The sequence below is a fragment of the Bicyclus anynana genome, chromosome 1 (assembly GCF_947172395.1).
Source record: "Bicyclus anynana chromosome 1, ilBicAnyn1.1, whole genome shotgun sequence".
In the NCBI taxonomy this organism is placed as follows: domain Eukaryota; kingdom Metazoa; phylum Arthropoda; class Insecta; order Lepidoptera; family Nymphalidae; genus Bicyclus; species Bicyclus anynana.
Window position 1 is genome coordinate 10,556,007 of NC_069083.1, and position 16,452 is coordinate 10,572,458.

General features: G+C 35.4%; 1 protein-coding gene across 2 annotated transcripts in view; it reads right to left on the reverse strand.

Moving 5' to 3' along the window:
* Window positions 1-15,226, reverse strand: part of LOC112051314 (chymotrypsin-like protease CTRL-1) — an 18,013-nt gene extending 2,787 nt beyond the window's left edge. Inside the window, exons 1-8 of one of the 2 annotated variants that reach the window (XM_024089916.2) lie at window positions 14,884-15,226; window positions 7,325-7,401; window positions 5,873-6,046; window positions 3,945-4,054; window positions 3,452-3,603; window positions 2,856-2,944; window positions 1,823-1,939; window positions 777-952 (exon numbers count right to left, since the gene is read on the reverse strand). In XM_024089916.2, the coding sequence (XP_023945684.2) occupies window positions 777-952; window positions 1,823-1,939; window positions 2,856-2,944; window positions 3,452-3,603; window positions 3,945-4,054; window positions 5,873-6,046; window positions 7,325-7,401; window positions 14,884-15,025 (1,037 nt within the window). In that variant the 5' untranslated portion in view covers window positions 15,026-15,226. The remainder of the gene's footprint in view (window positions 1-776; window positions 953-1,822; window positions 1,940-2,855; window positions 2,945-3,451; window positions 3,604-3,944; window positions 4,055-5,872; window positions 6,047-7,324; window positions 7,402-14,883) is intronic. The other variant, XM_024089924.2, reaches the window with a different exon arrangement.
* Between the last annotated feature and the right edge of the window lie 1,226 nt (window positions 15,227-16,452).

Genomic DNA, 16,452 nt, shown 5'->3' on the forward strand with positions numbered 1-16,452 from the left:
GATATATTCTTTTCACAATATTCTCTGTAGAGGTAAGAATTATACTAATTTAGTATTATATAGATTGATATCTGTAAATAGTTTTATTTTATAAAGACTTGATAAAATGACAATAAAAGTTGTCAGTTGTCAGCCTATGCTACTACCACACTAAAAATATGATAGCCAATTATTATGGAGTGTATTGGACTGTGGTGGCTTTGGAAAGGTTTCAAGGACCCTCAACTGCCCAAGTTTACAGCATGTTCTATAATATTTTCTTCTGCATAATTTGAGAAATTAAGTCCTCAGTCATCAGTCAGTTAAGTGTTTGGCGACTGGAGACACGACTTCTTCTGAATCTGAAGAAGAATCTGAATCTTCTACAGGACATCATGTGGTCCCGTAGAAGATTTACACTTTTACTATTACGTTTTATACTACAACTGAGGATCTGGACCCCTGAAATCTGCTATTATCCAATCCACCATGGTTCAAACTAACAAACAAAAAACAAAGATAAAATTGGCAACCATACTCGTAAGTACCTTTTACCTACGAGTATCGTTGACAAACTTTCAGCCATCATAAAATGAGGTATTGTCGAATGCAATCTTTATGAGGTCTCGGAAATAAGCTGAGGATGTCGCTACTCGCAGGTTATACATAAAGTCAAGACGCGTGAGACTGCGGGTGGCGCGCGGTGTGATGCCCTATCACTGCGCCTACGTTACCGCTGATATCCAAAATATTGTACTGCGCAGTTTAACGCATAAGTCTTATAAAATGGTCCATACTGTGCAACACAATGCGCAGCGGAGAGCACGTGGCTGTTGTCAATGAGGGAGCCGCCGCAGAACTGGCGGCCGCCGTTGAACAGCGCCACGATCCACGGCCACTCGTTCAGCTCCGCGTTGTGTCCGCCCACTATACGCTCCTCGTCCGTCGACGACTCGGCAGTAGCTCCATACACCTGGAAACGATCAATCAAAATTCTTGTGTAAGTTTGTCGATTAATCGCATAGGCACATGAGGTTATTGAGCTTTGATTATATTATTAAAATATAAAATGCGTAGGTACGAGGAGATAAATCCAAGATAAGTTCATAAGTGTTATCGCCGGGTTGCAACGACTTGCGTTACGGACGGCGTCAGTGCTTGTGGCGTTCGAGCCGTCCACATCTCTTGTTGTGTAATTCTTTATGGGTTACTTGGGATAGGCGGGGAGAGTGACTTGAGTGGAAAAGGGGAGTGTTTGTTAACAGTCAAAGGATCCTTGAACCCTACACACAACGTTCACAAGTGCGTGACTTCACTCAAGGTCATTCTCTGCCATTCTAGGGTCTTATTTTGGCTACAGTTTGATTTGTTAATTAAGTTGTCCTGACAAATGTTGTGAATCTTAAACTTTGTTCGACATTAGTTTTCTTATTTATGTAATCACTTCTAAAATAAATAAGCGGCTAAAATAAGTAAGCTGCTAAAATAAGTAATAAATAAGTAAGCTGCTAAAATAAGTAATAAATAAGTAAGCTTTTGAGGCGTACCTATATAGCAACATGCCGAGGCCCCAAAGGCCCCAGGCCTTTTCTAAGTTATGCCACGTATTGCAGAGTATTGTCCTGAAGTATAATACCTAAGGATATCTGTTATTGACAATGTTTGCATCGAAATAAATTTGAAAAATTATTAGGTATTAAACGGATAAACGGAAAACGATGCTTTCTATACCCTTCAGGAATCAAATTATCTAGTCACGAAATGCGCTAGTGTGCGCTTTGGCATATACACATTGTCGAAAATAGTTCTACGTTGGCGACGGTCTGGTATTTTTAACACTTACCTGTGGTCCATTCTTCACACCGCACGAAGTATCTACTCCAACGGGCGCAGTTGGCCTGGGCGGCTGAGTGGGTGCAGTTGGCCTGGCTGGTTGAGTAGGATAAGCCGGGGGCCAAGTCTGAATACATAGAAAATAATAAGAATGAAAATATTGAGGATGATTTGATGATCACCGATCATGTGAAAAGTTGTTCTACAGGCTGTGTATTAAAGGCAATAGTCATTGTGAGGTAGGTATGTAATTTATACAGTCAATAGTTTAGTTTAACAATTTAACTGCAATAGCAACTTTAAAATCCTCTGAATAAACAGCACTTATACTGCGCATAAGCGGTGAAATCTAAACGACGAAAAGACATTCAGTGGCACAAATCAACAGACAATCTAAAGCAATGATTCCCAGAGTGGTCCAGGTGGACCCCCAGGGGTCTACGGAAAACTCGGCGGGGGTCTACGTTGAAGTGACATAAAAATGGGGGTTAATCATTCGTAAGCGGGGGTCCGCGATTTATCTGGTTCCATACCGAATGAGGAGTTTTCTAAATAAAATAATTGTAAATTGATTGCTTCCTTGTGCTGTGAGAGGAATAAAAATTAGCTGACATAACTCACAGCACAATCAATTAATTAATGAACGAAGTAATAAATTCTCAGTATTTAAAAAAAAACTGTTATTTTGTTGTAGCTGTTAATTCAGCTGCAAAGAAATTTTCATAGGTAAATCTAATTACATTTTTTGTCGAGTTTTAGATATTGGCAGGGAACCAGTTAAATAAGAACCAACAGTCTATGAGAATAAAAAGTTTGCGAACCTCTGATCTAAAGCCACTAAGTAACGGTGAATCGCCTAAGTATCCTGAATGTGCTGTGCAATGAACATTTAAAACAAAAGTCAACGTGCATTCAAATTCAAACTCGTCGAGTAGGTATCAGGAGTCAGGACTTACTGCTAGATAATAATGATTCTGAGTATAATTATATTTTCCTTAATTATATTTTGAAATAGCACTTACTATTTGATAAAAAATATGTACCTGTTTAGTTGTGCTGGGAGGCTTAGTACCCCAGGTTGTCGTAGGCGGGGTGCTCGCAGGAGCTTGAGGTGGTTGTGTTACTCCAGCAACTAAATGTATCAAAATAGAATATTAAAGGTCGGTCGAAATCATTAAATTGACATCTGGTAGTGATCGTTAATGAATTTAACATTATCAGCCTACGCCCGCACCTGCATTGGAGCAGCGGGTGGGTCTAATCCTCCTTGGTGTGTTATATTCACTGGTCTAATATCCAAGTCTCCCCTTCTTATAGGTAAGGACCTATAAGAAGGGGAGACTTGGCTGGGGTGGACGGTAAATCCCTATGTCATTGACATTCCTAGAACTCGTACAAAACGGTTTGCTTCTTCGTTTCACATGCGCATGGGTATGCAACTTTCCCGAAGTCAGTGTTTTCTAATTCTTACAACCTGGGCATCTTTAATGTGATGATGTGAGTGAATAGGCATAATTCTAGGCAAGCGCGTTCCACTTTAGGCCACATCTAAACTTACCATCGTGAGGTGAGATCGCGGTCAAGCGTGAGCTTATTCCATATAAAAAAGAAATATGATTATGATGACGATGACACTTACCCAATGATGGGGGATGAGTAGGTGCGGTGTGATCGGGCGGGTGAGTGGGCAGAGGCGGGAGCGTGGGCGGCCACACCGCGGGGATCTGTCGCGTCAGCTGATTGTTGTACGCGAACTGCGCCGCTAGCGCAGACGGGGGGAGGCCGGGGAAGCTGGAACAATATTAAAACTTGCATGATCGGCGTATCAGATTAAGTCAGGATTTGGTACAATTATCAGTTAGTAAATTTAATATTCGAATGTTTTCTTTGAACTTTTCTTTTTTCTTAAGAATATTTGGGGTACCTTATAAATATGACCAGTACTCCTATTTCCCTCCAATTAGTCGGAAAAGAGTATTTAGTGGGTACGACAATAGTCAGCGGGACTTGAACTTGGTTTGTCATATCCCGCTATTGTATCAGACGTAGGTATATATCTATGGACGCAATTATTTGGTTTTTCGTTGTAGTAGTTCACTACGTTTTATGTAAGCAAATGTTTAATGACGTACCTGGATAATGGTGACAGCGGAAAGGATGGATGCAATACACCGAAGCGTTGGACGTCTGGCTCCTGTTGAGGAGGGGTGCCAACAGGCTGCGTACAACACACTCCAAACACCTGGAAGTGATTAGCCTATTGTGATTAATAAGTACTAATTAGAATTACCTATATTAAAAAAGGATTAGCAAACTCAAGTGGCAGTGGGCGGGCCATATCTGTCGTAGAACAGATGGCCGTTGGGGCAGACGTTTTCTGGAGTGGAGACCACGTACTAGTAAGCGCAGTGTAGGACGCCCTCCAGCTAGATGATCCGACGGCATCAAGAAGGTAGTGGGAAGTGGCTGGATGAGGAAGGCGAAGGATCGTGTGTGGTGGCGCGCTCTAGGATAGGCCTATGTCTAGCAGTGGAAGGATACAGGCTAATGATGATGATGGTAATAAAAAATATTCCTAATCGGTGCTATCAAAAACATCATTATCAGCCCATTAACGGCCCACTAAACGGCCAGTGCGCCACTGGCTGTTTAGGCCGTAACAACTTACGAGATAATCTCCTGCAGAGAAATAGACAATATTCAACCAATGGCGCAACCGAAAATACCATAATCTCTTTTGATGGTACGAAACAGATGGGACTGGGACAACTCTGACGCCATTGGACTAAAAGGAAATGCCTATCCCCGGCCCTGGCCTACCCGGCAATTAACTTATATAGAAAAACAGTTTTGATAATTGTACTTTAAAAAAAATCATTACTTTATCATAAAAAGTTTGCTGCAACGTTTTACGACATTTTTAATTTGTTCCGCACGCCTGAGTTTTACGACATTTGTTTGAAGACCTAAGATGCATAGGCACTGTATTAAGGAGACGAAGCAAACCATTTATTTAAAAAAAAAACCATTTCCTCTTATAATAATTCTAATATTAGTAGGTAAGTACCTATTTATAATATGTTCGTAGGTAAGAATAATATGATAATAATTAATTGTCTAGATAAAGAAAGGTCTTTCCCCATACCAGTAAGTACCTATTGAAAATAGTTCGTCGTAAACCATCAGAATCCCACTAATTCATCGTTTAAGTTAAACGTATATAGATACAATTTCCTACACACAACACGGTTCAGCATCCTTACAAGGCAAACGAGTTGCGAGTTGAAAAACATAATGAAAACATTAATCGGCTCACGGTTTGTCTCCCGTCCTCTAGACTAGTATCAATTTGATTTGACTTTTACAAATGTACAAGTATAGGTACATGCATTTAACAAATCTGGGAAAGCTTTTAGCAGATATTTACAGCGATAACATTAGCTTACCATTATAAAGTCCTTGGTTTAGAACTTTTCAGACTACGATTGAATGGTCTCTGAATTTCCTAAAGATTTTCTGCGATCTTTAGGAAAATAGATGTGCATTGTCCTATTTTCACACATCTCAATAGTAATATAGGCCTCTACGACTAAGAATAATCTAACTCTTAATCATTTCTAACATTATGTTGATATAAATAGAATAAATACTCTTTAAAAACAGTCGTAGATGTAAAGTAATTTTTACGTATTTAATTATCTAAACAGTGTTACTCGTACATAAAATTTAAACAGTTTTATATATAAGCAGTGTTATATAAAAATTTATAAATGGCACACCATGTCATTGTAACTTGAGACTACTTGTAAAACAATAAGTATAATATTCGGGTAGGTATTATATTAGGCAAATAAATTCATTTCATTACATAACCTTTCACCTTCTGAGGTTTATTACAATTTTGATTCGTATGTTTTTCAATTATTGTTAAGGGCAGGAGGAGATATCAGATGATCAAGCGATCAAACAAATGTACCTACTTTGTAAAATTTATAAAAGTTCTATAATCGATTTCAAGGCTTGGCTAATTAGTACGTACGTTATAATTAATTTTACGTACCTCAGTATTATCGTTGTTAATGTAACTGCATGTATCGTAGTGGCCCATAACCCACCCGTCGTAACCAGACAGATCTACCACTTTGAACATGGGGTAACAATCGCGAAAGCTCTTACAGGTCCCCTTTTTACCGACGTTAGTTTGACAATCGACACCAAACGCACCCTCGTCAGCCTAAGCAATAAAATAACTGTTTAAGTAACTATCGAAAAAAGAATACGCTGAAAATTGATCTTCAAACTCTTAATTAAATAAATCAAAATAAACAAGTAATACGTAAGTATAAAAAATATAGTAAATATAATATTCCTCTGTTTGAGCGGGGTTTCATTACATCGTATCATAGTATCTATCCTTGGTTTAATCAAATAAAGTCTCTGAATATAGAAGATATTCATTTTTAAATCGTAATTACTTTGCAGTTTTCCGTTCTGTTGACTAATTTAACTCACGCTTCAAGTTATATCAATATATATTATTGATTCGTAGCAAACATTTTTAGAAAATAACCTTATAGGTATTATTGTATTAGTCACTCATTAGGATAATACCTGACATTTGGTAGATGTTATTAATTACAAGTTCGTACAACGTGAAGCTTTTTAATGTCTAGGTACATACCTAACATTTTAGTTTACTACCTACTAGTATAATTAAAGTAGTTTGTCATGATGTTTGTGTCGGGTCTTTTGTTATATTTTATCATGTATTAACTTTTTTTAAACAGTTTAAGAATATGTAGTAACCGGAAGAAATATTTATGCAAGTATCAAAAATCGAGAGCTGCAATTTTCGCTGACCAGATTGTGGTATAGTTGGTTCAGGTCTTCATTTAAATACACCAACATTACCTATTCATTTATGACTTCTAGAGACATTTCTTCCTGAACAGAGTTTCTTGTATTGTGTTATATCGATAATCCAGTTTCAGTTACGAATTTACTGGAACAGGTCCTCTTTTACGAGCTAATTTTGATGAAAATTAACAACAATAAACGCTATCACGTTGCCATCCACTTGGTTTATCTGTATATTCAAATTTCTAAACATCCAGGGATTCACCCTAAAGTACAATTTTTTTATCCAAATCAGTGCTGTCGTTTAGGTGACAATCACAAAAAATACAACACTTAATAAAGCAAAAAATAGATGAATGTGCCTAAGTGTTCAGATTCAATAACAGAATTTCATGCGAATGGAGTCGCTATGTATAAATAAATACATTAAAATTACATAATATGAACAACTGTTTATGAAATTGCAGAGCAGAGCTGGTTCGTAGGTATTTACAAAATAATATTGTATTTGCCATCAATGATGCGCTAAGTCGCGCGAATCAACTAGTTAGTCAACTTGATCACAAAATTCGATTAGCTCAGAATAATTACTCTTGAATTATTGGCAGTCGCTATAAAAAATATGATTGCCTTCGAGGACAAAAATAACACTTACTTGTCTGGGACTTAATAACAATAGTTGTTTTCCATCTCGTGTGGTATTTGTTTCACGCTTCACTCGCTCCGCTGGCACTGAAATGAGTTTTGATTTTGTTAATAATAAGACTATTTACTTATTTACATTGACGGCATGGAATTTCTACATGTTTTCATAAAATCAAGGGTATATAATACTAGCAGACTTCGTTCGTCCTTAAACCTCCTTAATCAGGCCCTCTTGCAAAATCCGTTCTTAGCAGACGTCTACTAACTGTAAACTACCTCCCTGCCAAATTACATCTTTGGTGTGGTTTTTGAGATTTCGTGATGAATGACCTTTCGAGTTTATATATTAAGATATAAACATTGACTAGGTAGGTACCATTGCTAAATAGCTCAACAAATAATAATGCGATGCTATTAGGTACTACGATTTGTTCTGTATTGACTGTTGACTTCAAGGAAGATCTCAATTCGTCGTGTTTTAATATTATACTAGCCGACGCCCCGCGGTTTCACCCGCGTAGGTGGGTCAGACAGTCAAGCTGATCCTTTGCACAAAAAATGACCCTTCTGTCACTATTCGAGTTACTAAACTGCGGTGAGATAATTCGGACAAAATTTTTCGCATTGCGATTCCATGTCTCAGAGGTTTCCACGGCAAATTTTCATCCTCCTCCTAACAAGTTAGCCCGCTTCTATCTTAGACTGCATCATCACTTACCATCAGGTGAGATTGTAGTCAAGGGCCAACTTGTAAAGAATAAATAAAAACAAAAAAAGAACGGTACTTATCCGTAAGCATAAATTAGATACTTATTTTTCTTGGTACCAACTAATTATTATACAAAGTACGCCTAATATATGTCATAAAATCTAATTGCAAATGGAAGAAATTCTTAACTCGTTCCCGCCTACGCGATCGCTTCATATAATTTTATATCGCAGTTTGGATAACATCGGACACCGATGGCAATTTGCATATATTTACCATGCCTTTATATGTGTTCCAGTCATAACATGAATTTGCTTTAATGTAAACAGACACTAATAGCGAGGATATCCTTAAATAATAACAGTTTTGTTGATAAAAAGTTTCATTATATAAAACGGAATCTAGTTCTATAGATTATATTAAAAATCGGCTTGTATTAGTCATGCCCATCTGCTCTGATGTAGGTACATAATCACATTTTATTTCAAAATTCATCCTTACGTTATTATATGTATATGTTATCGTTTTTGAAAAGCATTTTATTTTCAGTTATAAAATAATCTGGTTAGTACCTATGTGAGTGTTAACATTTTTAATTAATGTAAATTTAGTTTCAGCTTAATTAAGGCCTTTTAGTACATAAAATGGGAAGTTCGCACTTGTTTATTATTTTTTACTAGATAGGAAATAAGAAGCATGCCATAAATATGTCAATTTACCATCGTTTTCATTCCCCTTAATCAGAAAACGAACTGTCTGTCTGTATCAGAAAATACTAGATGAATATGTTGAGTCAACTACGACATACGAGTAGAAACGAAAAACCACCCTTTTTGCAATCATTAGTCTGTTGTCTCTCTGTGCGATCCATAGATAGATAAACGCATTGCATACCCTGAGGATTCATTATATACCTGTATTACGGGAAGGAATTCCCAATTTGTGCCTATAGTGCATATCCTAATTAAAAACCTCATGCACGCCACTGAGTGCGATAGTAATCGGTGGAGCAAAATCTATGCGATTCGAAATTGTCCGAAAGCCTTCAGGCGTATAGTTTATGTGATATTTCATTTTAATAATATAAGCCATTTATCTACTTCGATCTACTTGAATAAGGAATTTTTGACTTTGTTGACATTTAATTCCTAGCATTTATTATTTACTTATTTTAAATTAATTTAAGACAGATAACTTGATTATGACATCAAGGGCGCACTGTAATATTACAATTATTGTGTTATTTTTATTATTTACAGAGAAGTAGTTTAAGAATCTCTTACGTACATCAGAACAAATATTTCAGTAGTTTTAATAGTTTATTTAGTTGTTTTAAAGTTGGGTGAACAAGCATAATTATTATGGCTTACCAGTTGAAACCCACCAACTTTAATATAGCAGCACATCTCAGATTACCTACGTGCACTAGAAACATAGCTTACATACATTCTATCAGCTTTTAATATCATCGTTCATAATTATCAACCCATATTCGGCTCACTGCTGAGCTCGAGTCTCCTCTCAGAATGAGAGGAGTTAGGCCAATTGTCTACCACGCTGGTCCGATGTGAATTGGCAGACTTCACCACATACGCAGGTAATTAAGAAAATTTTCTAGAATGCGGGTTTTCTCACGCTCACGATGTTTTTTCTTCACAGTTTGAGACACGTGATATTTAATTTCTTAATATATATATAAAATTTTCAAGAAATATAAGAAAGACTTTTTATATAAAATACGCTTATTTTGAACTGTAAATGCCTACTAATTATATTGTTAATGCTTTATATTGAAACGGGAATAAAGTTTATTTTACTCCTTCCTTCTGTATTCTTAATGCAATGGGTACCGGTTTATGTTTTTAATTTGTTTTTAGATGTTTCTGCTTTATTTATCATAAAATATATGTCCTATAAAACAATAAAACATATACAAAGCACATACATTTTACATACCTACAGTTTGTAGCTATGTTTTTTATCAAAATAAATAAACACTATAATAACTTTATTTTTTTGAAAATGTAATAAATTAGACATCAACGCGCTTAAGGCGCGTCTCGATATACTCTTATATGAGTTATATTGTATTATATTACAAAACAACTCCAATTAGGTTGTAATATATTTGCGATATCCAAGTAAAAAATATAGGTTCACGAGTTTTATTCTGTGCTGTTTTTACTTTGAATTAAATGTATTATGCGAATAAATAAATTTGTTTTACAGTACAATACTTTTGTTTTACAGTGTTATCACCTGCACATTATAACGTTAGGTAAGTATGTGAGTAATAAGCATCGCTAATATAATATTCTGCGAACGTCCAAAAAGCATTCATCCAACACACCCAACGTGCAAACATGTTATTTTATGTCGATTTATAACGGTGTTCGATTAGTACCCACGTATTGGAATTTGATTTTGTTTTAATGGCTCTGATCATAACAGGCATGCATATCTGAATTATAATTTTAAATATGTGAAAATGTGTATTGAACTACCACTCAATAATAATAATTCAATGTCAAGATAGTTCAGAGTATGTTATATTTTTTTTTACTATGTCATTCTAATCACTAAGGATCATTGTCATTTTTCATATAACTTACTCGTACCATACAAGTTTTTGTTCAGCTCTTTCAGACTAGTGTACTCCAACATATGTAATCATTGGTCGAGAGTAACAGGTATGTACGAAATGCATGAGGTAATAGGTACATGTACTCGTGAGCAGCCTCGTTGGCGCATTGGTTAACCTATGTTGCTTAGGATCATGAGGACAAGGGTTCGAGTCCTGGTTCGATCTATGAAACATTGGGAAACAACTGTTGAGAAATTTGTGGTGTTAAATCGCCATGCTATGGAGAGGATACAGAGTCAAACAACGGAGCAATGAAGGTGGATTTAATTTCCGTATGCCCTTGCCTAAAATGTAACTGTACTAATATGACAAAATAGCGGCGTTTGCGCTACGCAAACGTTAGGTACGAGTAAATGAATATCTCTGCGGAAAAAGCTGGTAGGAAAAGAAAATATATATATTTATCATTACAAAATATATATTTTTATCATTTTCGTATTACTATATTGCTATTATTATAACTTTAACTACGGACATAAAAATGTTCGGGAACATGAAAAGAGTATAATAAACAAGTCTCTAATTATTCCTTATTCAATTAAATACAAAATGGACAGAAGAGTAACGAGTAAGTAAGATTTTAATACACTTACAAAGACTCGCACTGGGCTAATGAACTAATAATTCAATTTGAATTATACAGGTAAATACAAGAATGTTACTCAAAGACAACGCAGTGTAAATAACCGCCCTTGAAGATGTCAGTAGGCCTATAATAAGAGCAACTTGGAACCAAAACATCTCAGTGATTAAGCTGGATTTTCTACGACACTAATGATCATGTACCAGCTTAAATTATTCCTCGATACAGCGTTTACATTGCTGTGCACCTGATATAAGAATGAAATAAATTATTATTTTTTATTGTTAACAAATAACAGGCTTGCTCTTGTATATTCATGTTCAGAATGAATTAACGGTGTAACTGTAAAGTCAAAAGCTGCACCGAAGCAGCGCTGCCTTAATTATAGTAAAATTAAAGTTTGTCAAAATTAATGATCGATATGCTTCGTTAGAGTTTACTAAATTCATTGATGAATGATTCAAAATTGTATTGCTCCTCCTCAAAGGCTCCATGGTTAAAGGACCGGATTCAAGACCGATAGGTCATGGGTTCCATCTCCACCCGTTGGACTATTGTTTTACCCATTCCTTATGTCTTTATACTAGAGAAGGGGATTGAGGGTTGTAATATTAAAAATGTGGATAATATTTTCTTTTTTATGTATTTCGTCATGCGTGGACGGTGGACTATGAAAGACAACATGCAGAACTTTAAAGATTCCAATGGTATAATTATTGGAAACTAAAAATATCTATCACCAATATGCAGCAACACAAATAACTAAACATTATCCTACAAAATAATCAAAACACAAAACCACTAAAATCAGTCATATCACTTGTCACATGCTATACGTGCTGAAATGTACTAATTGCTCGGTAACTCTTAATGAAAGAGTTTTTAAAATTGTACCAAATGGGAATATAATAATTTATCTATAATATTGTAACTGATAATATGAATCGAATAACGAATGAATGTATGCATGTGAGTTACATCTGCCACGTGAGTCTTCAATGAGTATGATTGATTACTTGAATTTTCATTAACCTTATACCAAAATAATTAACATAGTAGATTCTTTAACATAATTATCTGTACGAATGTTAGATTAACACAGGCTTATAATTGGTTAATTATGAATGCTCACACGAACGAAGCAGCAGGCGTTAACCTAAGCACGTAAACTCTGTGTGTATAAGTATTTATACCCGCAGTGCTACATCGTGGTGCTAATTTAATTTATAAGCAGATGTTAATTCAATTATGAGATCAAATTGAATTGATTCAACATTTCATGCACTTGATTTTTATTGCACCGTGTTATGCTAATGCAGTAATATATTTGATCATACAAAACTGTAGTGGCTACTGCATTTGGCCTTTTATTACATTAAAGAATAAATGCCACTGCAATGCTTTTTCTAATCACTGCTAACATTAATCGTCTTAGCATTTGGAAATGTCGCCAGCGATCACTCTAGATCGGCGGTACGATCACTGTTTGATAATGTCGGGATTCCGGGTTCGTGGACCAGTGATAGAAAATGTCAATGGCGTCTACTTGGTACTTCGGTAGATCCAATTAACGCCCTGTATATACGAGTAAGCTGCAAAAAACGTTACAAGCGGGCGCTCTTAGAGCCAACGGGTTATTAGATGGAGAGCCGGCTACAGCCAGACATTCGTCATTTTTTAAAAGCTGTAAGTTTGTCAGTTCTTGCTCCTACCATATGTAAGTAAGTATGGTTGCCAATTTTGGTGTTTTGATCGTGGTTACTTTGGGAGGTAGCAGGTTCCAGGAATGCAGATCCTAGAGTGTCTAATTATAAAGTATCTTTTCACATTTTTTTCTAAGCATAATCTGGAAAATTATATCCAAAGTCGTCAGTCACTTTGCTTCTCGGCAACCCTTCGAAAAGCACTATGTAAGCAGTGGCGTGCTCAAAGTTTTTGACTAGAGATAAACACAATACGTGAGTACAGATTATCATCACCATCATCATCATTATCAGCCGTCGTCCACTGTTGGTCTCTTGCCTCTCGTATTGACTTCCAAATACCTTGGCCTATTACATGAGTACAGATTATACAAAATAAAAAAATCCGTCGCTATTACAGGTACTTAGAGAAAGCAGAGCATATTTGCATATATTAAGTGCACACCACTATGTATATACAACTTTGAGGATCTCTAACGAAGGTTTTCCATAAAACCAAATGTCTGACGAATGGAGATATAATTTCTCAAAATATTCCGCGGTCTCATATTTAAAAAAATTACACTTTATACTTAGGTGGTTGAGTGACTCAGGGAAAATTGCTACCTCCCAAAGTAACCATGGTCCAAATTCCTTCATTGGCTCCGTACTTATTTATGACTGAGCATGAACTTACAAACTGACAAACAAACTTACAGCTTTTATAAAATGACGAATATCTGGCCGTCGCTGGCTCTTAGTCTATATGTACAATGAGTGATTGATTTGATCCGAGCGAGCGTGGGCGAGATACAATTTGCATTGAATCGATATCGCGACATCTTCCGAATAATGACGCACGTGTTTCGCGAATCAAAGTTATACATTTCCTTATCCCAAGAATGTGAAGCGAGGGATGTTTGGAAAATCCACTAATAGCATCACTTTAATATATCATTAAACAGATTAACGATACATTTTCCTATATTTCATGCCAAACTCAGATAGACAACAGCTTACATTGCTTTTTTTCTTTTCATTAATTAATGCTATAGTAGTTAACTACGGTTAAACGTCATAATTGCAGTAATGCATGCATGTTAGTGGATTAATATAATGTGATCATCGGAAGTGAGTACCTATTTACTATTTTTTTGGTAGCGATAGTCTGGTAAATAAACATGATTAACCAAAACCTTTGTTTTGAATTTATAAAACGTTCTAAAGCAATCATGAAATTGGTGAAAATCCAGGAGAAGGGAAAGAGCGAAATTGAATTAAACTATATGATTTATGGAGAATACACATAATATGGAGATATTTGTCTTAGATTATACCAACTGCAAGTACCTACGAGTATATACTATTTAGAAAAAAATGTATTAGGCATGTGAAAGGCTTTAATAACTCAAGAGAATAAAGCATCGGTATCTAAAAGTGCTCAAACATATTACTGAATTTATTTAGAAGTATTCTTATCCTACCCAATATATGAGTACGTGCCTTATCCTTATCACTCAGTCTCAGCTACCGGACATAGAGAGTGCAAATTTTTACTTTCTCCGGCCTCATAACCTCATACTGTGAATATGTTGTGTATTGTTTTGTGGACTTGCTATAAGAATACACGATGCTACTCGTACTTAAGGCTAGGTATAGATGATTCGATGTGATTTACTTTACTAATTCGAAAAACTGGCGATCATTGAAACAAGAATTACGTATTTAGAATCTACTATGTTCTTATACTAATTATTATTTTGTTTAATATCCTAACTTAACGATAAACATTTAAGTCAACAAAAAATGGTTTTATGAAATAATATATCAATGAGGAATTAGGGAAATTGAAATACTTAATATTGATATCTATAGATTAAATAAGTGAATAGAGATTAAATATTTAAAATTAATAATGTTTTTTTTAAATACAAAAAAAAAATAACCTCACCGTTTAAAATAACTGCATCGTCCGAGTAAAAAGCACCATTGGTCGCTGAAAATCCATTTTCATTAGCATCTATAGAGTCACTTGTAGATACAGCGGCTATAAGACTCAGTAGGAATATTGAGCATTGGAATCTTAATGACATTTTAAATCAAAAAAGGAATACATTCACTAATGACGTCAAAAAGCTCGGAGTGTAAATATGGGCGCGAGTCGCAAGGATGTGCGGTCCGCAAGGAGTCACTTCGCAAAATGCTGCGCCCACTTCATTTCGCGCCTTTATAATATTTTTACGATGTCGCTCTACATTAGGCTCAATAAGTAACAGAGCTTTTCTTAGCTTTGTATCTGACATTTGCCTTCATTACAAAGAGCTTTTTAAAGATGACGAACTGTGCGGTATATCTAAAACGACTATCTGCGACTTATACAGATGACTGCACGCGCGAATACTCGTACCTACTCAATATTTTTACTTTAAATTTTAAGAGGTCGTCGAACCACCATTTTATCATTCTGGGCGAGATCATAATTTTTGTAATATTGAGACTTTGGGTAATAAAATAAGGGTTCGAAGATTAAATAACATAAAATAAACAACGATGCCAGTAAATGTGGACCTATATTAAAATAACAATTTAAATTTTCAATTGTCTTACTGATTGAATTTAAGCAATGGGCAGAAAATATTATACTTTTATACCACCACCAAATTTCATACATAATACTTAACTAATTACATCATAATTGAATATGAAAGTTTAGAGATATGTTAAATTTGCTAAATTTTAACTTTTTTTAATTTGTCTTTATTGAAAAAAAACGTAACTTATCCTAATAACTATACAAATCATGCCCACGTGAAATGGTGGCAAAGATACTGGCTGCAATGCCGCGCCAGGACAGGACAGCCAGGTTGATCCTTACGCAATAAATCAGCTAGTCCTTCTGTCACCAGTTGAGACAACTAGCCGCGGTGAAATGGTTTGAAGAAATTGTTTGGCACTGCGACTCCATGGCCCAAGTGTCTCCACGGCAAAAGGAACAAATATGTAACTCTTAGAGTCGGCATGAAGTCAGGAAGGCATACTTGTGCCACCTACCGGTTTCAGTTATTTCTGCTGCGGGTCCCGGTCTTTTTATTACAATTGAAGGGTTATTTGGAAACAAAAATCTCATTTCGACTTTTTTGACATTGGCTGTTCTTCCAAATGACCCTTCAATTTATAAAACAAAGGGAAAATTAAAAAAAAATCAAAGAGAAGCATTTTCAAGTTGTAGCAATACTACCGAACAACAACTCATTCAGAAGATAGGCATCTAAATGTACAGATTAGTCTCTAGTTAAGGCTATATGAAGTTAAATGATACAGATAAAATAAATTTACTGTGGCATATAAAGATATCTTGCTGCTTTTAAAGTTAACTGTTTTATAATGTTCATGTTTACGTTAAAGAAATTAGAATATAAGAATTGTAGCTTTCTTTTGTTGAATACCTACTCGAATTGACGACTGTCTATCAAGATATACTACTTTAAAGACTTTCAATTTTTTTTTAAAGAATCTTTAA